The 25,266-nt window shown below is 36.9% G+C and overlaps 2 protein-coding genes across 2 annotated transcripts; both read right to left on the reverse strand.

Moving 5' to 3' along the window:
- Window positions 1–873: 873 nt before the first annotated feature.
- Window positions 874–8,486, reverse strand: LOC113229652. Its single transcript, XM_026463323.1, has 4 exons — window positions 8,330–8,486; window positions 3,268–3,400; window positions 2,856–2,995; window positions 874–1,024 (listed from the first exon to the last, which is right to left on the reverse strand). Exons 1-4 carry the CDS (start codon window positions 8,358–8,360, stop codon window positions 966–968), a joined length of 363 nt encoding a protein of 120 aa, XP_026319108.1. The 5' UTR covers window positions 8,361–8,486; the 3' UTR covers window positions 874–965.
- Window positions 8,487–10,730: 2,244 nt separating this feature from the next.
- Window positions 10,731–24,906, reverse strand: LOC113229751 (ovoinhibitor-like). The gene is made up of 15 exons (XM_026463433.1): window positions 24,488–24,906; window positions 23,995–24,128; window positions 23,602–23,668; window positions 22,350–22,483; window positions 21,342–21,408; window positions 20,574–20,710; window positions 20,232–20,307; window positions 19,752–19,885; window positions 17,599–17,692; window positions 16,475–16,608; window positions 15,220–15,295; window positions 14,740–14,861; window positions 13,001–13,076; window positions 12,354–12,487; window positions 10,731–11,032 (listed from the first exon to the last, which is right to left on the reverse strand). The coding sequence occupies exons 1-15, from the start codon at window positions 24,904–24,906 to the stop codon at window positions 10,731–10,733; spliced, it is 2,106 nt and encodes a 701-aa protein (XP_026319218.1).
- Between the last annotated feature and the right edge of the window lie 360 nt (window positions 24,907–25,266).

Consider the following 25,266-nt stretch of genomic DNA (forward strand, 5'->3'; position numbering starts at 1 on the left):
AGGGGCAATGGCCGTCAGATCTTTATAAAACTCTGCACTGCAACTGTTAGAGATAGGCGTGTCGCTTACCACCAGACACACGACTTGTTCGTCCCGTCACGTAGTATTGTAAAAAAAAGGAGAACTATCACAGGTTTTCACTGTCACTGTCCCTATCTATCGGAGATAGAGTTTTCCGGAGACACTACGAGCCCGACGGCAAGACCAGGGTACAGCGAGCGTCCGGACCAAGCCCTCCGCTAGTGATACGCCTTTGCGTCTCTGACGGACCCGGACTTGGGTATGGACTCACTGGGGTTTGTGGTTAGCTGCAGAGACGGACATGTTTGTCTGCCCGGGATTTGCATGTTTCCGGGGCGTCTGACTCGTGAGCAGCTAGCGCGTCTTAGTAGCGGTCTAATTGAGGGCCTGAAGCGAGGAGACGCGCGGGGCACATGAGTTGCCCTTTAAGTCGGAAGCTATGTCCGGAAATTGTCGCAGGACACTGCGACTGGCATCTCCGGCACTAGCCTGGAGAGCTAGTAGAGGATAAACTAGATATCCTCCGGTCTTTCCAGCCGCTTAGGTTATTGGGAACTGGAGAGACGTCATTTTTCGGCGTCGGGACGTGAGCGTACCATACAGCTCCGCCACCAATGAGGAAATTTGGCAGTGGACTCAGAGTCGACGGTTTAGCGGTGGCAACCGCTAGTAGTGCAATGCGCAACGGAAAGTGAGCGTGCCTACCACTCCGATACCTAGATAGGTACAAATACTTCATCACAATGGTTACGTTACATTTTCCAGATGGAAAATGTAATGAATTATTGTGATGAAGTATTCGTACATTTTATTATAAAAAAAGAAAATAAACGGTGTCAATAAAAATATTACTTCGTTATGGTAAGAAAGTTGTTTTTATTCAGTCATAAATTGCATTATCGACTTGTATTTGAATTGTATATAATTTGACAGTATCACAGTATCTACTGTGGCGCTGGTGTGACAGGGCGGGGGCACGGTGTGTTACGGACCTGGGTTACGTCTGAAAAAAATTTTTATTAATTATAAACAATATATTACGAGTATTAACAATGAAAACCAAACTTTGTATAATCTTGATAGTAAGTAGTAAATAAGCAAATTAACTTTTACGTTCCAATTTTTGAAAATCCTTTGAATCAAATTCTATCAAACCGGGAAGGTGCAAGTTGCATACAAATGAAATAATTATCGTAACTGACTTTGGAATTATCATATTAATTTACCCATGAAACATTCGTCGACATGAACCATTTTGTATCTTTGTCGAATGTTTCTTTATGTGTCTTTATTACGATACATTAATTATTTTCATTAGAATGGCGTGTTTACACTAGGTCTTCAATAGGAATAGGGAGGAATGGGGAATACCTTCCTCCCCAATATAGCTAACAGCAATTCATCTTACATACACTGCAATATTGGACAGATTGCCATTTAGTACGTAAAACAGATGCCACTACAGTACTACAATAAATAGACACTTTATGTATTTTTTGCAGGTATTATGGTTGTTTTGTTTTTGTTGCCACAATTATTTATTATCTACAGTTCTTCCTACACAGGCTATGCCACACGGAGGGAAAGCCTTGAATACCGTAGATAGAACATTTTACTGAAAGAAGACTTAATATTGATTTTAAAAACAATTCGAACTGCCTTCAAAGATTTTTAAATAATCGCCTATCCGAACCGGGAATCGAACCCGCCAAATGTGAAAAAAAACCAGTCATTTTATTATACTGATCGAAACACTCAATCATAAGGATTGTTTTCTTTTAAATAACATAGCATCTTAAATAAAAAGCAGACCATGAAATTTAACATTAAATTGAAATTTTGTTCAAGAAAATGAACCTGTAGTATGAGAGTGTGCTGGAGTTACAAACTGAACTTAGACGTATTATGAAAATATATATAAAGCGACAAGAAGGGAAATTATCAAAAGAGTGAGAATTTGTTTGCTACAAAATGGGACAAATTTGGAGCATTTTGATAACTTAAATTGATTGTAAGTTGCAGTTAAATGTACCTAATTATGTTAATTAAATGAAAACAAATCTTGTGATTGAGGCTTTCGATCAGTATAGTAAAATTACAGATTTTCTTTTTTTTTCACATTTGGTGGGTTCGATTCCCGCTTCAGCCTGTTGATTATTTCAAAATCTTTGAATGCAACTCGAATTGTTTTTAATATGAAAATGAAGTCTTTCAGTAAAATTTTCTATTTCGTTCCATGTAGAATAATCGTGAGACGCCCTGTTTATGTTGTGACTATGTGGATAATTGATTTATGTAATTTTTTTGAGCAGCCTATTGTACGTACGTATCGAATGAAGTATCTATATTCCAAATAAATATTTATTGTATTTGGGACGACTCTTTTTTTCGTGTTTCCTATTTATAACTTTTTTAACCAACTTCAAAACCGGAGGAGGCAATTCAACTGTACTTTTTTTGTGTGTATGTTTCGTGATAACTCCGGCAATTGTGAACCGATTTTGATAATCTTTTTTTGTTGAAAATTCCCAGTATTGGTCCCATTTAAATTTGAAGAAAATATTCCACCTGTAAGGGTTAATAAATCCGGATAAATCCGGTTTCGCCCACTTACCGGTAACCGATTTTGAATTCCACGAAATTTTGAGGTCGATTTTTTTCATTAAAAAATTACAATTATTTTTATAACTATTTATAATATATGTATATATATATATATATATATATATATATATATATATATACACATACATATATTATAAATAGTTATATGTATATATATATAACTATTTCAGCCTAAGTTAATAACATAGTAAAGTAGGTAAAATACTTACTCAATCCACAATATTGAGCACACATCAGACGGCCAGGATTGGGGTATGTGTTACCATCAGAACCACACACAGGGTTGTACTCAGATGTCGCTGGGCAGGACGAGAGGCACCCCCTCAATGTGGAAGATTGGGTGGAACTCCTGAAAAAAATGGTTACTTATTTTTTTGTGCGGTATACTAAGATGGTAAACATTGAGAAGAAGACAAGTTTGTCATATACAATAATTACATACATAAATAGGTACAGTCTAATTGAAATGAGCAATAGTTTGAGAATGTATAAAAAAATCATTTTTATACATCTTCAAATTTTACGTCTGTTGTGCTCTTGCTCATTCTGGGCAAAAAAAAAAGTATATTTTGCAACCTATCACTTTTATATGTTTTTATCTATATGATAAGTTAAACTTACCCGTTAGGTCTTGGTGTAGGTTGCGGCTTTCCACCATTCTGGCCATATCTTTCATCTAAATTATTCTCATCTGCGTCATATATCTGCCTCTTACGCCTTAAGTTCATTGCCACGGCTTCATTTACAATTATAGCTGAAAATTAGCGCAATGCTATGAATAAGTGATATTACAAAAATACAGCCCGTGCTCGGTCGGTTTATATATTATTTTTAAAAACAATTGCAATTAAAGTCAAAATAAATAAGTAAGGAACAACTGAACAATCTCTAAATAACTTTTGTCGTATAGTGCACGGCCTCATGAATGAAGGTGCATGTTGATTTACATATTAACCTTCAATAACGAGTGTTTGACTATCGAAGGTAATATTTTGCTTTCGGGATACAATGTTACACTTGTAGTTAAATATATTATAAATACAATTTTATTGTCTAAATTAAAATGTTTTATTGTACTTATAAATTTTCAAAAATATACGGGACGGGACTAGAAACTCCGGAACACTAGAACCGGACTAGAACCGGACTTTCTGGTCGACCGAAGGAGGAACGATGAGGGTGGAAATAAATTGAAAAGTTCCTGCGCACACAAGCAGCTACACAAGCAGGCTACTTTTCTGCGATGGTCGAGACTTTATAGCTTCTACTCCAGAATAGAATTGTTGTTAATAAATCTCTTTGTTTTTCGCTTAACCGAGTCCGAGGCAGCTAACTGGTAATGGGCAGAGTCATCCCAAAGGTGGCAGCAGTACTCCATACACGATCGAACTTGTGCTTTATACAGATTTAAACACACGCCTGACCTTGAAAGTTTGACTAGTTTTTTGGAAGTAGTTTTTATATAAATAAACTATACTTATTGAAAATAATATACATATGTGTCTAGCATTTGTGGACTACGAAAAAGCCTTCGACTCCATCGAAACCTGGGCTGTTCTGGAATCCTTGCACCGATGCCAAATCGATTGGCGGTACGTACAGGTGCTGAGAAATCTGTACAGCAAGGCCACGATGTCGGTCCAAGTACAATGCAACAAGAAAATACCCATCCAGTTGCACAGAGGCGTGAGACAGAGAGAGATGTCATCTCTCCGAAACTGTTCTCAAACGTCTTCAAGACACTTGATTGGACCGGATCAATGTTAATGGCAAAAAAACTCACACACCTTCGCTTTGTCGACGACATCGTTATAATGGCAGAATCGCTCCAGGATCTGCAGAAAATGCTGAACAGCCTTAACGCTGCCTCATTATCGGTCGGTCTTCGGATGAATTTGGCCAAAACTAAGATCTTGTTCAATGAGCTCGTCATCGCGAAGCCGATTTCGATTAATGGCGAAACGCTCGAAGTTGTCCGAGAATGTGTCTACCTCGGGCAAACCCTGCAACTAGGCAGAGACAACTTCGAGCGTGAAATAGCTAGGAGAGTGCAGCTGGGTTGGGCAGCATTTGGGAAACCGCGTCATGTCTTCTCGTCACCACTCCCGCAGACCAGGATTTACAACCAACGCGTCCTACTATGTCCTATGTCTTTAAGGGACAAAGTCCGGAACGGAGCTATCTGGCATAAGACCAAAGTTGTAGACATCGTCCAGAAATGTAGCAAGCTGAAGTGGCAGTGGGCTGGCCACATCTGTCGCAGAACCGATGAGCGATGGAATAGACGGGTTCTCGAGTGGAGTTCACGTCTCGACAAACGTAATGTAGGATGTCCGCCTACAAGAAGGACCGACGATCTGAAGAAGGTCGCGGGTAGTTGTTGGATGCGGAAACCGGATGATCGGGCACTATCGCGTACACTTGGGGAGGCTTATTTATTTATTCTTATTTATTTGGGATAACAATAACCATACTTAATACAATACTAACTTTAACATACGTTACATTTTGGATAGGCCAATTAAATCCACTAAAATAATTACAGATATAGACGTAAATATTACTTAAGAAAGTAAAAACAAAAATAGGAATGAATAAATTTAAATGAAATTAAATAATCCTGTCTCTGATAAAAGAAAAACAAACGAGAAAGTGAGAGAAAAAGAACATTAAAATAAGATAAATATTCCATGAATATCAGTACATATTAATAATACAGTAATACATAAAACATATATACACAACACTATTATGTAAAAAGTGTCGTATGTCTAGTGCGACGTAAAGATACCCGTAGTGACACGCTTTCCAGCAATTCTGGGCAATTCAAACGTCCACGCACAATGTCATATAGAAGGCCCATGTCCAGCATGTCACGACGTTCTTCAAGAGTAAGGAGACCATAAGCGCGGCAGTCTTTGGTATAATTATTCGTAAAATGTTTACATTTATAGTTAAGGTGTTTGATATTTTTTTCTGAATACGTTCGATACGAGATTTATGTGTAGATGTATACATGGGTGACCACACGGGACTTGCGTATTCCAATACATTTTGCACATATGCAAAATTAACGACTCAGACCCAGTGGACATTTAAATGGCTGACACGTTCGCATTATGAAGCCTAACAAAAAAAAAAAAAAAAAAAAGGTTACAGTAGGATCTATCAGCTATGTAATTAATGTGAGAGGTAAACTGCATTTTATCGTCTAGAAGAACTCTCAGTTCACGCACCACCTTGATCGCTCTATAATGGCGTTATTAAAAGTATACTGGAATAAAATTGGCTTTTTCTTGCAAGTAAAACTAATGCACTGGCACTTTCCGATGATGACTGTGATATTGTTATTTATATAGTACGCAAAAAGATCATTCAAGTCTCGCTGTAGAAGTTCACAGTCCGCAGCAGAACGCACCGGAAGAAAAATTTTCTTATCGTCAGCATGCAGTAGATGGTGAAAATGTGTAATACAATTAGTAATATCAAATATATATGCGTTGTAAAATAGGGGACCGAGATGCAATCCCTGGGGCACACCAAACGGAATATCTGTAAAATCTAACCTATAACCTCCCAATACAACTGCTTGAGGACGATTTCCTAAATATGAGCTAATCCACCGCAGTAGATCACCGTGGATTCCTAAGGCTTGTGGTTTATCCAGCAAGATATCGTGGTCTACACGATCGAAAGCTTTTTCTAAATCCGTATAGACTACGTCTACTTGCCCCCCTCCCTCCATATGTCTAATAACAAAGTCAGAAAATATTGACAAATTTGATGTCGTTGATCGACCTTTTAAAAAACCATGCTATGAATGACGTATTCCATGCTCTATCACAGGGTAAATAAAGCTATAAATGATTTTCTCAAAGAGTTTGCTAACTACATTTAAAATTGAGATGGATGATGATGGATGAATGAGAGATTATGTCCAGCAGTGGACTGCAATAGGCTGATTGATTGATTTAAAATAAAGAAAATACGAAATAACAAAGAGTCAACACAAAGACAAATACCATCGCAAAGTATATTAGAACTTATCACTAACAAAGATAGGAAATGAAACTATTTTTCCATATTAAATCGCGTATATTTAACAAACCGACCGGTCGGTTTGTTTGAAAAAACAAATATACGCGATTTAAATCCGGAAAAATAGTTTCATTTCCTTTGTGTAACAATCGCGAAAACCTAAGAACTCGATACTAACAAACATATCAATAACAAATCACTTGAACTCTTCAATCGAATCCTAAGTATATCCACATACTTTACACTATAGGTGATGAAAAGGGCGGAATTAAATTGTGCAATTTCATCGCACACTCTCCGTGATATATCCTGCAGAATACCGACAAGCAGGCATTACGGCGATACTCAATGCAGTTCTTCAGTTTTGCCACTACTTCGTCTAACTTCTAAAACTGCCTCCGTGGCCGAACGGTTACTGTGCCGGACCGCAGACCACGCAGAGGTCCCAGGTTCGATTCCCGGGTCGGGAGAAATATTTGTATGGCCTACATTTATTTCTCCCGTGAGTTTGAGTGTAATAGTGGTTGTCTATGTGTCTGTCCATGGCACCCGCGACACAGGGTTTCCCTAGTGCGGGACTATGTTGAGTGTGTGCGTTATTATTATTATTATTACTCTAAAATGACTAGTTGTGCCGCTCGGTATCGATGCTGAGCCTCATCAGAAGTCTTACTCAGTTGTTAGAACGTTTTGGTCCTCACCTGATCTCCACTGTGCGAGCGCTACGCGCTAGACATTGCAGTAGACTGTTTGTGTAACTCCCGTGTTAACCAGAAGCCGCAAAACAGAAAAAGTCGGTGCCTCAAGGTTCTTGAGACGCTTGACACAGGTGTTATCGCAAACATACACATAGACTCCGGCACGAGGTAAAAACCTGTGTTCCAGAGTATGGTATTGAAGAGAATATATAATATAGGAGTAGTTCAGGTAGACTGTATCAGTCGGTCATCTGATCTGCATCTCGGTGAGGAAAAGCAGCCGAGGTTTGTTGGTTTTAAAGTCATAGGCCACCACGTCGAAACCTTCATAATAATAATAATGCATACTGAATAAATTTAGTATGCATTGATATTATAATGGTTTAATTAACTTACCCAATGGAGGCACACGTTCGCCAAGTTTCGATGCGAAAGTCTATACGTTTTCGCTCGAGTAGCTGTAAACGTGGCTCTCGACTTGCACGGCTCGTTAGATAAGTGTTGACGTATTCACTGTATTTTTGCGAATTTTGAATTCGGACAATTCACTATCAAAACTTACTATTCAAATAATACGTAAGGTAAAACGAATTCATGTTAAATTGTTTGCACTATTTTCCCGACTATTTATATAAGTGATACCACTTGTGTTTATAATTTGCCACCTCGTCTTAGTAGCTAACGCGCAGTTTTCTATAAATTAAAATCAAGAAAAAGGTCTAACGTGCACTAAAGCTTTTTTCAGGATCAGGTAAAAATACTAACAAGCCATGACACACGAAGAAGAAGAGAAAGACGACCACAAAAGCAACTAAAAGCCCAATATATCATCTCAAGTGTTTTATTTTTTCCTTTTTTCTTGATTTTTCCTTTCCAATGTCGATTATCCCATATTTTTTTACCAAACTCTGTCAAACCCAATAAATATTTTAAAAACCAAAACTTACCTAATGCCAAAAAGATATACACCTTCTGCATTTTTTATTATTTTATTAAAAGCAAACAAAAATATTGATGTATTTTATAAGTTTACTTTATGATTACTATGTACCTAAGCGTATATATATTATATAAGCTTGTCACACAGTAGTCCTCACAACGGCACTGGCTTTAAGATCATCAGTGTTGTGTTTTTATACTCATGCGAATCTCTTACCGTTCATGTACACACTAGAGTTTGATTATACATTATACGTGTCATTCATTATTTAAACTAAATTCAAACTCCACACACTCTTAAGTAAATGTACTTTTATACGAGAAACTGCATATATAGAGGGTGCGTAAAATTTTAGCTAAAATATATGTATATATTTACAATAAACTGGTGCTTGCACTTTTATTTTGCATGTATTAAAAGGAAAACTAATTTTATCACACTGTTGTCATTTTTATTTGCAATCGTATTCCCATTACTTTACAGTTAGCAAGATCACGGTCTATATGAACAATGAAATGTGTTTCGTTTATTTCCCCAAAATATCGCTGTTGTATACCTAGAACAGCACCGTGAACTCTAATTCAGAAATACAGACGCGTCTAAATAGGATGCCAGCGGTACACTCGCGCTACAAGTACTTATTTTAGATACTTAGGCGCACATTACCGCTCGCTTATCACCTTATATTACTTAGGCGCACATTAACCGCTCGCATAGCATATTTGTATTACTTAGCGTTGCATCTCGTACTAACACACATTTACGACCATTGTAAGACCCTTAGCGCATAAACGGGTGCCCATTTTGGAGGTATAGCGGCGCTGTAGCTGCTTATACATCTACTGTAGAGCTTGTTAATACAACCTATGCCATTATTAAGAACTTCTAACGGCGGCTTGTTATTAGACTGTACGGCTTGTTATTAGAGCTTGTGTGCTAGGTGGGATTACACATTAATTACGTTTGTTTGTGTTGGACAATCAGAAATGAAAATCTTATGTTTCATTACATCCCAAATATATCATATATTAATATAACTATTATGAATTAATTCGCCTTATGCCATTGGCATTGTGGTATGGTCCTCCATTTTATTATTTTTTACACTACAGGCATAATTTCAAATGATAACAATCACATAAGTGCCGATAAAGTTTGGAATATACTTGCTTAAAATGTCCCAATTCCAACGACTACCGTAGTCAAGCGGCTTGCGCACCGATTTCCATGGTGTCGCCATCTCTTAGGTCCCAGGTTCGATTCCCGGCCGGGTCAATGTAGAAAACTATCTGTTCTGCGTTGTCTCGGGTCTATAATTGTGTGGTAACCGTCTTCGTTGTTTCTGATTTTCATAACACAACTGCTTTAGTATGGTTTTAGTTAATTCCTTTGGGATCGGAACAACGTATGTGATGTTGTTTAATATTTATTTATTTATTCGCTCTAGACTATAAACGTAGTTCATTATTTAAGTGAAACAATCATCAAGAAAAACTACATAATATACATTAACTAACGTATACAATTAATATACAAATACAATTAATCAACGTATACATTTAAAATAAAACGATAGGTTCGTATACGCACACTAAAAGTATATTTCTGAAAAAAGCCTTTCCCCGTGCTCTCTCTCGCTAATCTATCATTCTTTTTCTATTTCTTTCCAATCACACCAATATCATTTAATATTGCTATTTTGTTCTTTAATTATGCTCAAGTCAAATCGGCAACTTAACTCACTTAAAAAAGGTTATAGTTATTGCAAGTAATAAACATTTTAAACTGAATAATTGATCTTAACTGAGTTTTAAAAATGAAAAAAATTATATATTTTAAATTTATTTTATTGTATTTATATTCAATACCTATTTGCCAAACATATTATATAAACGTATACTAAGCAAACATGGCACATTATAACCTAAAACTTTCTGAACAAGTAGTGATGCGCAGTTCAAGTTCTAAAGGACTAAAATTGGTTCATCGGCAGGATAGTATCAGTTAGGTACTGCTGCACTTCTGACAAGACAAGGACCTTGATACATTACTTGCACATCTGTAAAGAAAAATGTAGACCTTAAATTTACACGAAAACGCTAAAATAACATATGTTATAAAGTATTTGTTATGCATGTGTACGTGTGTGGTATACACATGATATTAATATAATGTACTATTGAATCAGGTGTAAGAAATCCACACGAGTGTCCGCACAATTTTGCACTTAATACAAGCACTTCGCAATCTCTTGGCATGTCGATCAGTCAGGGCAGGTAAAATTAAATAGTATGAGCTTATATCAACAGCTTGGGAATACCATTGATAACTGCTGGTCAACAAGTCACAATTTCAATTTCATTCAAATCAGTAGGAACATGGATTTTGAAGAATAAACCCTACTACTGCTACTTTTGTTCAGACGACGACGGCGGCGACGTAGAATTTGCTGCTGCGAAAGTGCGCGCGTGACGTGGAATGAAGAGTGCGGGCGGAGGTAACTGCGCGAGAGCAGTGACAGCTCGAGCAGTCAGTGTATACCTGGCGACTGCTTGACTGCACGATGAAATTTCACCGCGCTGCAAACCGCCCGAAACAACTGCTCGAGCGGTTTGGTGTATGTGTGTACATAGAAGACTGTAGTTTCCCATGCGGTCGCAAATTGAAGCTGTCGATACTAGCTGCTTCAAGCTGCCCGTATATCGCCGGCCTTAAAGTTTAGTGTAATGTGTAGTTGTACTAGATGACGGTAGATACTGCCTCAGGGTCTCACGGGTCGAGACTCGAGGCAGTATCGACGACGAAGCCACTGATTTTATGTTAGAATTCATTTTATTACAAACGAAATTGAAGCCATTTAAAAAATTTATGCCATTTAATATACGTGTTCTATTTAGTTCAGTTGATATTAAAAAACAAATGGTATATGTAAAGTACCTATTGAATTAGGCGGTTTTCTTTTAAAATTTCGAGGTAAATTTGTGTTTTTTTTAACTTGAAAATTTTTAGGAGTAGTGTTTTCACACCGTACACTCATCAGTGTATATCCTCAATTTTACTATGTATTTTTTCCAAAGTGATTAATTCAACACTTTCACTGTTACGCGGAATCAACCAAAACTATTTGAGGTTGTATAGACTCTTAAGCAAAAAAAAAGTTATAGACTTTCATTCGTAGAATCAGTAAATCTCTTTTGAAAAGTTGCCCTTTCGCAGATGTAACCTTGACCAAGGGTGTGAATTTTTAATATCACTGGTGGTGGTAGGATTTTCTGAGCCCACCTACCATTATCCTGTATATTAATTATATCTGCCATAGAAGCAGCACGCTGTGTTTATACGCAGCGAAAGCCACTAAAATTACAGACGCAAGATACTTAAGGCCCTCAACATTTACAATATCAAAAACACTTCGCAAATATTTTATTTGAGCCTATATTATCTATAGGCTTCGGTAACCAACTTTTATAAGATGGACCGTCTGACTGTTTGTAGGTTTTTTTTTTATTATACCTAGTGACGGGACGAATCAATCGCACTCCTGGCAAGCGTCACGCCTCCCCATAACAGTTGCAGTGCCACTCAGAGCTTTAAATCACAAAGATCTGAGGGGCACTGCCACTGCACCCGTCACTCTAAGATACAAGTTGACAAGTCCCTGCAATTTATGCCTGTAATTTTGTATACCACCCACCCACCAAAACTGACCAGAATTGAAGCAGCTTTAACTAACTTCTTTAATCTATATTATTAATCATGTATTTCTCCACAAGAATCTGGATAATTTTCAGGTTAATTTTCTGTACCTGATTTCGGTAGAAATTTTTATTATTTAAATATTCTAGAATATTACCATGAAATATTACTTCATATTCGAGTGTAGTATCCTGAAATATCATTAAATAGATCACGATAATATAATGAAAATCGTATACTTAAATAATAAAAATTGCCACAGACATTAGATTGAGAAAACAATCCTGGAAATTACTCATGTAGATCAGAAGAAAACCGACTTTATTACTACTTACCAACTCCACAGTTACGAACGCATTCCAGTCGTTGTACACTGAAATACATTTTGAAGTCAGTGCCACAGACAGGTCTGTAGTCAGAAGGAACTGGACACTTCCTGATGCACTCATTCACTGCTGTGATATCCTTCCTGTTTCAATTGACAGATTAAGATTTAGCTATGATATATTAAACAATTTATAGCTACCCTTAGGTAATTTTCAGATTACTGTACTCAACCTAATTACGGTGACAATTTTTATTATTTGAATATTCTAAAATCTTATCATTTAATATTCGAATGTAATAACTTGAAAAATAATTTAATATTTCACGATAATATACTCGAATACTTAAATATTGTAAATTGCCACCGTAATTAGGTAGAGAAAACTAAGTGAAAATTACCCAACTAATTCGTTACTTTCATTGAAATTAATGACTATGAAGAAACAATCATTATTTGTATGATTATAATAGTTAGCAGAAATGTACAGATTGGGTAAATTAGTTAATTATTTTCCGTTTTTGATGCTTTTCAAGTACCTATTTTAGCTTAATAAAGGAATTGAATCTATATACACAAATAAGTTTTTCTGACATTTTAAATTACTAATTACTTAAGTCTTAATCCTTCAAACATTAATAAATTATAAATACTTGCCACGGCCTTCTCGTTGTAGTTGATGTGCTACTTGATTGTCGGCTACCACACATCCCGCTATATGCCTCAGTTACTTCTGAAAAAATTAAACGTACACTATTGACTGATTACATTGGGGTATTTTCCACCAAATCAGCCGTAATTAATCTGATTGTAGAATAAGCCTTACAAAAAAATAGGGATTCGTAGAATCACTCAAGCTAGTTTATTTTTTTATTTTTTTCTTTATTTATTTATTTATTTCAGGCAACTAGGACCCATAGATACATACCTTACAGACTAACATACATATAATATAACAGAAATATTAAATAAATACCTTACGGACTAATTATAAATACAATATAACATGATAATATACATATAACACTATTTATTTACACGTATGTACTTCGATGTGTGACGCAACGTGGGTGTCCGGTAGCCGTCCTCGGAAACGCCGGTACATGCCACCCTTCGGCCAAAAGTCTTCTCTCATGAAGGTCGACAGGTGTTGAGTCGGTACTCGCACCACAAATGAATTAAAATTCACATTGTGGCGCGACTCCAACCGCTCGACCCTCAGGTTTGCGTTGGCCTTCACTCGCATGTACTCCACAATATCCGCAGACTTGATGGAGTAATGAAGACGCGACACGTATAACAACGTCGTCGGTACCGCTGGACGCAATAAATGATTCGGGCCACTCAGGGCGGTGCCACTAAGGTTTCTGTTAGTGTTCTTCTTTTTCTTTTCCACCTTCCGAAAGCCGTCCTCGTCGCACTGATCAACTCGTCTCGTTGGTACTGACGACGCAGCTCCAGATACGAGTTTATTTTTCGGTTTTCCCGTCATTGGTTGCCTGGGTTGTGGTTGTGGAGTACTAGGTCGGGCAGCGACAACAGCTGCGTAATCACGTGGAGGGGTCGTCTCCGGCGGGGCGGGGTGCGGGGAAACGCGCGCGGCAACAGCGCCAGAGGTCGGTGACACATGCATGTGAGCCGACTCAAAACTGCTGAAAGAAGCATTTTGCGCCCCGCGACAAGTGTTCACGTTGCAGGCCTCAGGTGACCTACTTACCGAAGCCGCACTACTAAGTAATACAACTTGGGCACGCAACTCACTGATGGTGTTGTCTGAGGCCTCCAATTTACACTGAACTTAAGCAAGGCTTGCTTTTAGGGACGTGATGTCCTTCAGCAGCCTGGTGACGTCGACGTGGTCGAACGTGACAGGGGGCAGCTTATGCAGGTCCTTCGCCACGAATGCAGGCACGTCGTCTGGGTCGGTCTCCTTGAACAACGTAATGATGTCCTGGAGACTCTTCGCTCTTCCATCTCTCCGACGAGACGGCATCTGCTCGGCTTTGCCAAACGTCCGGAAAAGCAGCGCCTTGCCACTGCAAATCTCTTCTTCTTTGAAATTTGACTTGCAGACCTGCACGATGCTGACTTCATCCATGGTATCTATGGCGTGTTGTATAAACGCCAACAGTTCGTTGGCTATGAGTTGCTGAGAACCCATAGTTAATTACGTGCAGCGGCTATTGCCGCGCGGGTCGCGAATTATTATAATTCTTATTGTGCAGTGGAGCACGTCCGAATCCGAGCGTGCACCGCACCGCACTGATCTAGAGCTAGGTGATCGCTTTTACAATTAAATGTACTAGGATCTGCTTCCTAAAAATGATACGGGTGTACTAGCCGCGTTTACCGTCTTCCTGTGGAAAAGGGCTGTAAAAACGAGTCTAGATACTTACTAACACCACAAAAAGCAGCACATTCCAATCGTCCAGGGTTGGCATAGGTGACGCCGTTAGAGCCGCACTTAGGATTGTATTCAGACGTTACCGGGCAGTTTTGCACACACCGCGCTGTTTCCCTGGGGAAAAAATAGCTATAATGAAAAAATATCATTTAGAAACAAAAGCGTTTGTAAAAAAAATCGAAGGCACAGACATAGCCGTATTTTAGACTTGATCAATTTTCAACACACTTTTTATATTGCCATTTATGTTTTGACTTTACATCGACGTTTGTTTGAAATGACGTCGCATATTTAGAACAACCTTTGTGTTACTTATTTTGTTTTTATACCGCTTATGAAAAGCTAGTTTCTCAAGGTAATACAAGAGTTCGGTGTTGCGATCAAATACAATTGGACACATCTGGTACATTGATTATTATTAAGTCGTTTCAGTGTGGTGCCATTGTTTTTTAATATTTATTTTTGAACTTACTCGGGGTCGATTATTTGTGTTGTAGATGTCACCGTGGTTGATTCCGCGCATTCGCCGTTTGATACGAAATGTACCTCTGAAATACACATAGAAATTGAAGTAAATATGGAAAAACACGTATTAACATACAAAGTAATTTATTGTTCAATAACCACTGAAAATTTACTTTACATTACATTATTATAAAGGTAACAAAAAGGAAGATCGACAACTCTGTCAAAAATATCTGATTGCCTTTTTTAACCGCCTTTTTTTCAACAAAAAAGGAGGAGGTTCTCAATTCGACTGTATTTTTTTTGAACCGATATCGATGATTCTTTTCTTGTTCAAATAAGGTTACCTCAGTATTGGTCCCATTTAAATTTGAAGAAAATATTCCACCTCTATGGTGGTTATAAATTCGGTTTCGCGGACTTTCCGGTAACCGATTTCAATAAAACTTGATATATATGTGATATATAGATATGTGAACTGATTTCGACGACTGTGTTTTTGCTGAAAAGTGGTACCTCTGTTTCTGTTGAAAAAAAAATATCGATGTCTCACTTTCTCAAACTCGTATCTTGTTCAGGAGATTTTTATTAAATTGATATTCAATATTTTTTTGTAAAATTACTCCACTAATTTGTTGTAATTATGAATACAATAAATAATTATTGTGGAGACGACAAAACTTTCTATTTATTTTAAATTTCTTATCAACGGTGTTAATTTGGATGCGTTACTTTAAGAATAGATAAAAACCAGTGTGTAATTACGAAGGATGTAAAAGTAAATGTGGAAATGTGAAGTAAAATCAGCCTGCAAAATTTGTGCAATCCATTTTGTTGCATTTCAGTAACTGTGCTTTAAGATACACGTTTGAGAAAGTATATTCCATCTCTAAGGGTGGCAAATTAGGGGATGAATCCAGTTTATTGAATTTTAGTCGCTTTCCGTTAACCGATTTTAATAAAAGTTGACACACAGATGTAATTCCAATGAAAATAAATATGATAAATAAATATGGCGACCTAAAGCTGATCCGATAATGGAATTGGCAGTCAGATGAGAGGAACTTCCCAATAATGTACAGCAGCTACCTTGTGATTTGGCTCATATGATGCGGTTTCATCAGGACTCCCATATGCATTTCAGTTATCGTTGAGGAGACCGAAGCGACGAACGCAGAGTAAGCGGAAGTAAACTTTTGAAGTCGGTTTTTTCTTCATATAAAAGTTATAATTTTACTTACTTAAGTTGCAAAGTTACTTACTAATGTCACAAAAATGAGCACACATAAAATGCCCCGGATTTTCATAAGTGACGCCATTAGAACCGCAGACGGGATTGTGCTCGGTAGTTACAGGACATTTCTTGATGCAATCACGTACGTCAGCTGGTAATTCCCTGAAAATATTTTATCACAATAATGTAAATCACAAACTGGGGAATTTTGAGTACTAGAGTAACGGAATCTAATTTTTTTTATTTCACTTGCATATTGTTTAAATTATTCTTATTGATCTTTTTTTCTTTTATATTATTATTAAAGATTACTTTTGTCTCTACTTAAATGATAATATAAAATTTAATTTTATTTAAAGTTTATTGACCTTGTTGTTACTCTGTGTTTTGTAGTAAGGTTGTTAATTAAGACACGGAGGAACGCTGGATCTCATGTCAGAGGTTATCTTACTTAGAGAGTAGGGAATATATCTTGTAATATTCTAACCCTATCCTAGTTTTAATGTTTTGCTGTGAACTAACGTGTGGAAATAAATACATACATTATTATGAGACCAGAACAAATTTATAAAAGTTCTTTCGCAAATTGACCCTACCGGGAATCGAACCCAGAACCCCTCATATGTAAACCGTTGGGCCACCGAGGTTGACAAAACAATCTTCACTTTATATTTCAGGAAGATTAAAAAGTTTTTTATAAGATAATGTCCATCCTCATACCAATGTGCAATTGTGCAATAGAAGAATTTTTGAATGACAAAGACATATGATTCCCTACAACAGTAATAATAAGAATATTAATTCATTAAGATTATTTCATTTTGTCAAGATGTTTTGTTTCTTATTTTTGTTATTATCTTACTTGCTACTCATTTATAAATAAACACTATTTTAGTGCCACTTTTTAGCTGCTCTTACGAATTTTGCGGAATCAACATTTTGAAGACCCAATATCAAAATTAATTATTTATAATAAGCAGTTAGTTATAATAAAACATTTTATAACTAACTGCTATTAATTAATAATACTATTAACAGGCTTTAATGGCTGAGATACTGTCAGAAAATTCGTGAAGGAAATGATGGTCCTCAACAGTGAGGAAACGTGAAGTGGAAGTGAAAAGTGGAAGGGTGGTTGTGACAATAACATACGTGGTCGTGATGATTGGAGTTGCTGTTGTAGTGGTAGTGGTGGTGGTGGTAGTTGAGTTTAGCGGGCATCGCCCTTCGGACACCATTAGCACATCTGAAACAAAAGCGAAGGTCTGGAACAAAGGCTCCCAAACTTTTCTTATCTGGTAGACCACGTGTCATTTTTTTCTGTTTTGTATAGACCTGCCTTTCTAATATTAATTTTTGGTATAAATTCATCCACCTTAAATGTGATAACTGACACAGTTCTAATGAGATGAGAAACTTTATATAAAAAAATCCAACCATATAACTTATAAAAAATATCTTGCTTATTGTGAAATCCTTAAATATTTATAATTATATTTATATTATATGTGTATTATGAAAAACTATCAGACGGAATGTTTTTTTTTAATGGGACAGTATAGAAGATACAAGAAAATGTCTTAGAAATCATTAAGACCTGCATTGTTTTGGCAAAGTCGATTTTTTTGTCAAGCGTGAGTTGTTCATAAAAATAATCACAATACAGAGTACTAAAAAACCGGCCTCAACAGGCATGCATTTCCTAGTTTGCCACCCTTTGAGGTGGAATATTTTCTTCAAATTTAAATGGGACCACTATTGAAGTAAAAGAATCATCAAAATCGGTTCACAAATGCTGTAGTTATCGCGTAACATATACTTGCAAAAAAAAACATAAAGACGAATTGAGAAGCTCGTCCTTTTTTTGAAGTCAAAATGATTTTTTTCAGTGCTGATTGACTCAGTTTCATGATGGGATTATTTCATTGTATGGACAGCAGAAGTTGGTCAAATTTTATAAAATAATCTTTGATGGTTTCGAATTTCCCCATACTGTCTCATTTAAAAAAAAAACACTGTATATTTACATGTCCTAATCTACATGTTCTTTTTATGATCCCAAGTGACGTGACGAACAAGTTGTGCACCTGGTGGTAAGCGACACACCTGTCTATAGTAGTTGCAGTTCTTAAACCGCAAAGGTCTGAAGGGCACCGCCAACGCACCCGTTACTCTGAGACTTAAGTTGACAAGGCCCATGTGCCTCTAAATTCACCAACACCTTTACCGTTCAAAAGCGGAACGCCGTAATGGCAGTAATTCCCTGGACGAAGTTCTTTATTTAGTAGATTAGTAGCAGTAGAGCTACTTTCACAAGGAGCTCTACTGCTACTAATCTACCTACCAACCCAAGAAATAGGGTTTTCCGGACAGACTACGGGCTGGACGGCAAGACCCTCTATACCCGATATGCTTTCACAGGCGTCTCTGGTGGACCCGGACTTGGGTATGGACTCGTGTTGTGGTGTGCTGCAGAGATGGACATGTTTGTCTGCCCCGGTTGCATGCGAGAGGGACATCAGTCTCATGAGACTGATGTCCCTAATGATGACGCTACTAAGACGCACTAGTTGCACATGTGCAACCAGTGCGTCTTAGTAGCGGTCTGATTGAGGGCCTAAAGCGAAAAGACGCGCGGGACACGTGAGTTGGCCTTTAAGTTGGAAGCTATGTCCGGACATTGTCGCAGGACATTGCGACTGGCATTTCCGGCACTAGCCCGGAGAGCTAGTAGAGGATAAGCTAGATATCCTCCGGTCTTTCCAGACGCTTAGGTTATTGGGAACTGGAGAGACGTCGTTTTTTCGGCGTCCGGAAGTGAGCGTGCCTTACAATTCCGCAACCAATGAAGAGATTTGGTAGTGGACTTTAGAGTTGACCGTTTAGCGGTGGCAATAGCTAGTTGTGCAATGCCCAGCGGGAAGTGAGCGTGCCTATAACTCCGGTACCTATCTGGAAAATAGGGAGAGCTGGCTGATCTGAGGTCAGAACCTGAACTTATAAGGTTCCTGTGCGCGCACAGGTTATAGTGCCCTTCTCATATACCCTAAGAGTAGTGTGTAATGTAGAAAGATATGGGGCTGCTACTGACATAGACTATTCCATTGATGAAAAGCCAAAATTTTGTTAATTTATGTATTTATGCAAATTTAATTAGTCGATGTAAACCACTTTGGGAACCATCGATCTAGAATATTCTTACCGTCATAAGGTTCTTCTTTTTATTATGATATGATCTTTTTATTATGATATGACGACATCGTAAGGTATGTCAGTTAAAGACATAAAGTATTGAATGAACTTACCAGTCCCACATTTTCTGGCACACATCAAATAACTAGGATTACTGTAGGTGATTCCGTCAGAGCCGCAAATAGGATACAAATGCGGTGACACTTTGCATGTCTTTAGACACTTTAGCTTATCGTCGACAGGGTTCCTGTAAAGAAACGGGGACCTATTGCACTTTGTCTTTTAATTTTGTTTTTAAGCCACGCAATTTCTTTATGTGGTCGTAATATAGAAAATTGGCTTGCATTGAAGATATTTTTTGTCACTTCGTAAAAAGTATGTTGTTGGATATTAGAATGGATGTTCGAAAGGTAATATTTTCATGAGATTTGTTTAAAATTCATGAACCATTGCCATAATGCTTTGAGATCGAAAACGGTACACATGTGTCCACTGAAATTATATCATTGATCATATAGTAGTAAATCGAGATGAATTTGAATTTTAGTAAAAACTAAAATAAATAATATACACTATTTTATTCTTTGACCTACCTAGATGTTGTTGTAGATGCTTCAGTAGAGGTTACCACAGACGTGGGGCATCTGCCGCGTCTGGCCAGGACCACATCTTTTCAAAATTAAAATGGAAAATCAATATCATTAAAAATTGTGTAGCGTTGCATTAATACATTGAAAACCGTACAGAGTTTTGAAAAGAAAATAATGCACTAGTTATTATCACGTATTACCAGATGAACAGTCTGAATAATTGCCAGTGTGTTTTCGGTTCAAAAGGAATAATATGCCAGTCAGAATTCAGATACCATCATATTATAAAAGCAAATCTCAGAAATCATGTACCGTGAAAAAAGAAATAAAGCAAAATCAACTTACTGACGCCACAAGAACGAGCACATTGCATTTTGCTAGGATTTTTATAAGTGACGCCGTCCGTGCCACACACAGGATTGTACTCTGGGGTTAAGGTCGGACACTTGTGTATGCAATTTTGAATAGACTGGACTGTATCTCTGTTGAGGAGAAACGTAGATTATTAAGTTAATGCTTAATTAAATTTCAAAGCAATAAAGAAGTATTTATATGTACATATATAGGAAATGAAGCTATTTTTTTAGACGCGATTTTGATCCAAAAACATTGTTGCATTTCCTATGTGTAACAAATGCGTAAACTTAAGAACTCAATATTTATATAATACAATACCATTTATATGAAGAGGTATATTTGGCCAATAATACAATTCAGCAGATGATCATAAGAAAAAACGGTAACTCATAGCTACAAAACAGAAACGTCTATTTTTTCCAGATTGCCGATACGACTAATAAATTTACTAAGAGCAATTACACATGGCGATTTTAGCAGCGATGCAAACGCGATGCAGTAGCGATGTAGTCGCTAATCGTCTACCTTTACAGACGCGCAGGATTTTAAACAGCGATGCAAACGCGACGCAACCGCGCGACTGCATCGATAGAAATGCACGATTGCATCGATGCAATCGCCTATAAATCGAAAATGTAGTGATTTCGACGCAAAAAGTCATCGTGTGTAATCATTCTAATTGATGTAAATGACGTATCATATTAAGACATCGTTTATTTTCATATTATAAAACTTTCGTATTTAAGATTTACTTACGGAGATTGTGAAGTTGGGCTCTGTGTGATCGGATTATCGCAGGGTCCAGACGATACCTTCTGGACGTCTGTATAAAAAACATAGATATTTGTAAAATTGTCTGGAAAAGGAGCCTGTGAGATATATTCATAATGTCCCATTGCCCAAAGCAAATGAAATAGAGTAAAATAGTCTTATTACACTTTACATTTTTATACTTATTACATTTTTTTATATTACAACTGCCTCCGTGGCCGAACGGTTACCATGCCGGACTGCCACGCAGAGGTCCCAGGTTCGATTCCCGGGCCGGGAGAAATAGTTGTATGGCCTACAATTATTTCTCTCGTGGGTTTGGGTGTAATTTGTGGTTGTCTATGTGTGTGTCCATGGCACCCGCGACACAGGGTTTTCCCTAGTGCGGGGCTATGTTGAGTGTGTGCGTTATTTATTATTTATTTATTTATTTCAGATTTTCGTAATAAATCTTGTAAAAATTTCAGTAATACATTCCGTATTGTTACATATTGACTGCCCGTATCTAGATGAGAAAACGGTAGTTTTTTTTTTCTTGTCTTCTATATTAAAATTTGTATTTCCTTTGTTTTGACAACCTCCGTGACTGAATGGCTAGTACACCAGTTTTCATGGTATTACCATAACGGAGGTCCCGGATTCGATTTCCGGCCGTGTCAATGAACTAACTTTTCTATATTGTCTCGGGTCTGGGTGTTTGTGGTCCCGCCGTTGTTTCCGATTACCATAACACAAGTGCTTTAGTTACTTACTTTGGGATCAGATCATCGTGTGTGAGATTGTCCATTATTTATTTATTTATTTGTGTAATGCCACATAAATGTAATGAACAGACAGTAGCTAAATAAATAGTTAAATAAAAGTTACTTGCTAAATTCTTTCAAACCTGTAACTCACTGACACATATTGCGAATTTAGTCATTATGCAACTAACTTAAAATTTATGTTAAAATTATATTATAATTTATATAAAAATTTTGAATAGGCGCTTACCAAAACCACAGTTCTTCGCACACTCGAGATGACCAGGATTGGCATATGTTTTGCCATCGGAACCACAAACAGGATCAAATTTTTTTGTAATTTTACACTGTCTCAGACATTTGGCTTTTTCTGCTGGGTCTATCCTATATTAAAAATAATAATATTATTCTTAGGAACGGGAATTCATTTCTACAGACACAGATAAGAATATTAAACACCAATTTCTGCAATACCCGCTATATTATTGTAATAAAATCTTTTAAATACTGTAATTATTATAAGCGCACAAAGCAATATCATAGTAGGAAGTGCTTCTGTGTTTCAACTGTCACAATAGTTCATCTTGTAAGAATAAGTAGGTACTTCATCGGAAGAATTGGTAATTAAATTACAAATGATATTTATTTAAGAAAATCGCTAGTTTTTCGAACAAAATATTACACAGTAATAACAAAAATATTGATACACTAAATATGCATGCTACACAAATCAGACTTGGCATACTGTCCTGCCTTCGCGCCACTTCCAGCGGCTTCGCCAGCCGTCGCCGACGGCAGCTGCGGAATTCTCGCTAATGCGCGAACATTCTCGAGCATGCGCGAGATTTCCGCGGAAGACGCGAGACGTGATTTTTGGCTCGTATCTAATTTGTTCGTTACACAATTGACCATAAAGTTCATTACGTTATGTTACAATATCGTTACAAAAGTTCGCTTGCATTCCGTTCCGCTGCAACATAAATTGAGCCTTCAACAGCATCGCCACATTTTTTCACGGGCGAACGCAGTATGTTCGTTTCATAGTTTGTTGTGCATAAAAGACGAACATCCGTAAATTTGTCCTTGCACTATAACAGTTTTTGAATATAGTGTTATAATAGGGCAGATATCTAAGTCATATCCGCTCTTTATCCATAACATGTAGTGGCAATTTTCCGTTACGACAAACGGGTTTTGAAAGACTTGTAGGTGTTTCGAATAAACAGATAGGTAGAGATTCGTCAAGTGGTATTTCCTTCGCAATAAAATGATTTTCCAATAAAATGGCGTAATCGCCCTTTCTACAAAACACCGACGGTATGATATGGTGTAAAAATAGTATCGAAATATTGTATATTTTTAATACTATAGAACTTATAATTGTTATAACAAAGACCTTACAAATCTTTCTATATGAAAATAATTGAAAATAATGATAATAAAACATACATTCAAAAAACTTAAAAATAACTATACAACTTTCCTATTTAAGATTTACTTACGGGGATTGTGAAGTAGGGCTCTCTGTGATCTGATTATCGCAGGGTCCAGCCGATACCTCTTGAACATCTGCATAAAAAACAAAGATAAATATAATCTTGTACTGCAAAGAAACCTACGAGACACATTCCTAATGTCACATTGCACAATTATTTTCTCCTTTATCAAGTATATAACCATGATAAAATTTCTTATGAAACGGCCACAAATTAATGAGTAGTTCAATTTTTATTTATGTTTTTAAAACCATATTAAGCATATACCCAACATTTCTTATGAACCGCCCACAAATGAATAAGTAATTAAATTATTATTTTGGACTTTAAAACTTTTCCTTCAACTCCAAATTTTGGGAATTTAGCCATTGTGCAACTGACATACTTATGAACACCTACCATAACCACAGTTCCTTGCACACTTTAGTTGACCGGGATTGACATATGTTTTGCCATCGGAACCACATACGGGGTCAAAATTTTTCGTTAATTTACACTCTTTTAAGCATTTTGCTTTTTCTGCTGGATCTTTCCTGTATAATAAATCAAATTATTAATCTATTAGTGGGAATCATTTGAGAACAACTATACTTATTATAGAAAATTCAATACGCTTATAAGTTTTCATAAAGAAATTTTGTATCACGGATGTCACGGACACACATATAGACAGCCACAAATTACACCGAAACTCACAAGAGAAATAAATTAAGGCCAGGCCACGTTGGCGTGGCAGACCAGCTTGGTAACCGTTCGGCCACGGAAGCAACTTTATGTGCATGTAGTTTATGATAGGGATATCAATAACCATCGATGGCTTTGTCACTTTATAATGTAAGATTATTGTCCATCACGAACATTTGTGATATGTGACGTGATAAAAACCACTTACATTGGGTCTACAGTAACCGGAGTAGGGGAACTAGGAGAGATTGTAGGTCTAATTGTAGGTCGCGCTGTAGGACACGGTCTTTTCCTACACGGCTTGAACTTAGAAAATCCATTGTCTGGTTTCTTAAATCGTTCATCAATGTAGTCCGCAGGGTATTCATCATCTGATCGTATTTCTTCATCATACACAATTTCGCTTGTATTATTGTCTTTGTTAAACATGTTTTCATGACTGTCAACTAATACTCGTTCAGGATCTTCAGCATCTGATCGTATCTCTTCATCATATACAATTTCGCTTGTACTATCGTCTTTGTTAAATATGCCTCCATTGCTGTTAACTAATTCTCCTTTGTCTCTAAGTGACTTGGAATTAACTGTTACGGCTATGGCTAGAAAGAGAGTATCTGTGTGATTCATCTTTAAACGATTTTTTAAACTGTACATTATAATAGACTGATGATATCAAAAAATTTACAGACTGCCTGGAAAACCCAAAAGCCCAATTCAGCACAGCTATACAAAGGGGAAACGCTGCTAGCATCTAGGCACCTTGCCGAGGAGACCCAATTTTATTTATTATAAATATAAATTGTCCTTTCCTGTCAAAATGGACTGAATAAATAAAATAATAATAACTCACCAAAAATTATGACAAAACAGAATTTCTCCATTTCTTTTTTATTTTCAGAGCGACAAATCACACACAACGTTTGAAAGCAAACTGACCTTTACAAAATTACGAAACCCCTATTAACGTTTTCTTCTTCACAAGTAACA

The sequence above is a fragment of the Hyposmocoma kahamanoa genome, unplaced genomic scaffold (genome assembly GCF_003589595.1).
Source record: "Hyposmocoma kahamanoa isolate Upper Pololo Valley unplaced genomic scaffold, ASM358959v1 62, whole genome shotgun sequence".
Lineage (NCBI taxonomy): Eukaryota > Metazoa > Arthropoda > Insecta > Lepidoptera > Cosmopterigidae > Hyposmocoma > Hyposmocoma kahamanoa.

Excerpts from the sequence above, each read along its gene's own strand:
- LOC113229751 (XM_026463433.1), bottom strand. The coding sequence starts at position 24,906 with ATGAATCACACAGATACTCTCTTTCTAGCCATAGCCGTAACAGTTAAT. Across the intron at positions 23,669-23,994 it reads TGCAAGGAACTGTGGTTATG|ATGTTCAAGAGGTATCGGCT; the intron begins GTAGGTGTTCAT and ends TTTTTTATGCAG. Across the intron at positions 13,077-14,739 it reads TGCTGCTTTTTGTGGTGTTA|AAGTAACTGAGGCATATAGC; the intron begins GTAAGTATCTAG and ends TAATTTTTTCAG.
- LOC113229652 (XM_026463323.1), bottom strand. The coding sequence starts at position 8,360 with ATGCAGAAGGTGTATATCTTTTTGGCATTAG. Across the intron at positions 3,401-8,329 it reads GTATATCTTTTTGGCATTAG|CTATAATTGTAAATGAAGCC; the intron begins GTAAGTTTTGGT and ends GCTAATTTTCAG. Across the intron at positions 1,025-2,855 it reads TGCTCAATATTGTGGATTGA|ACGTAACCCAGGTCCGTAAC; the intron begins GTAAGTATTTTA and ends AATTTTTTTCAG.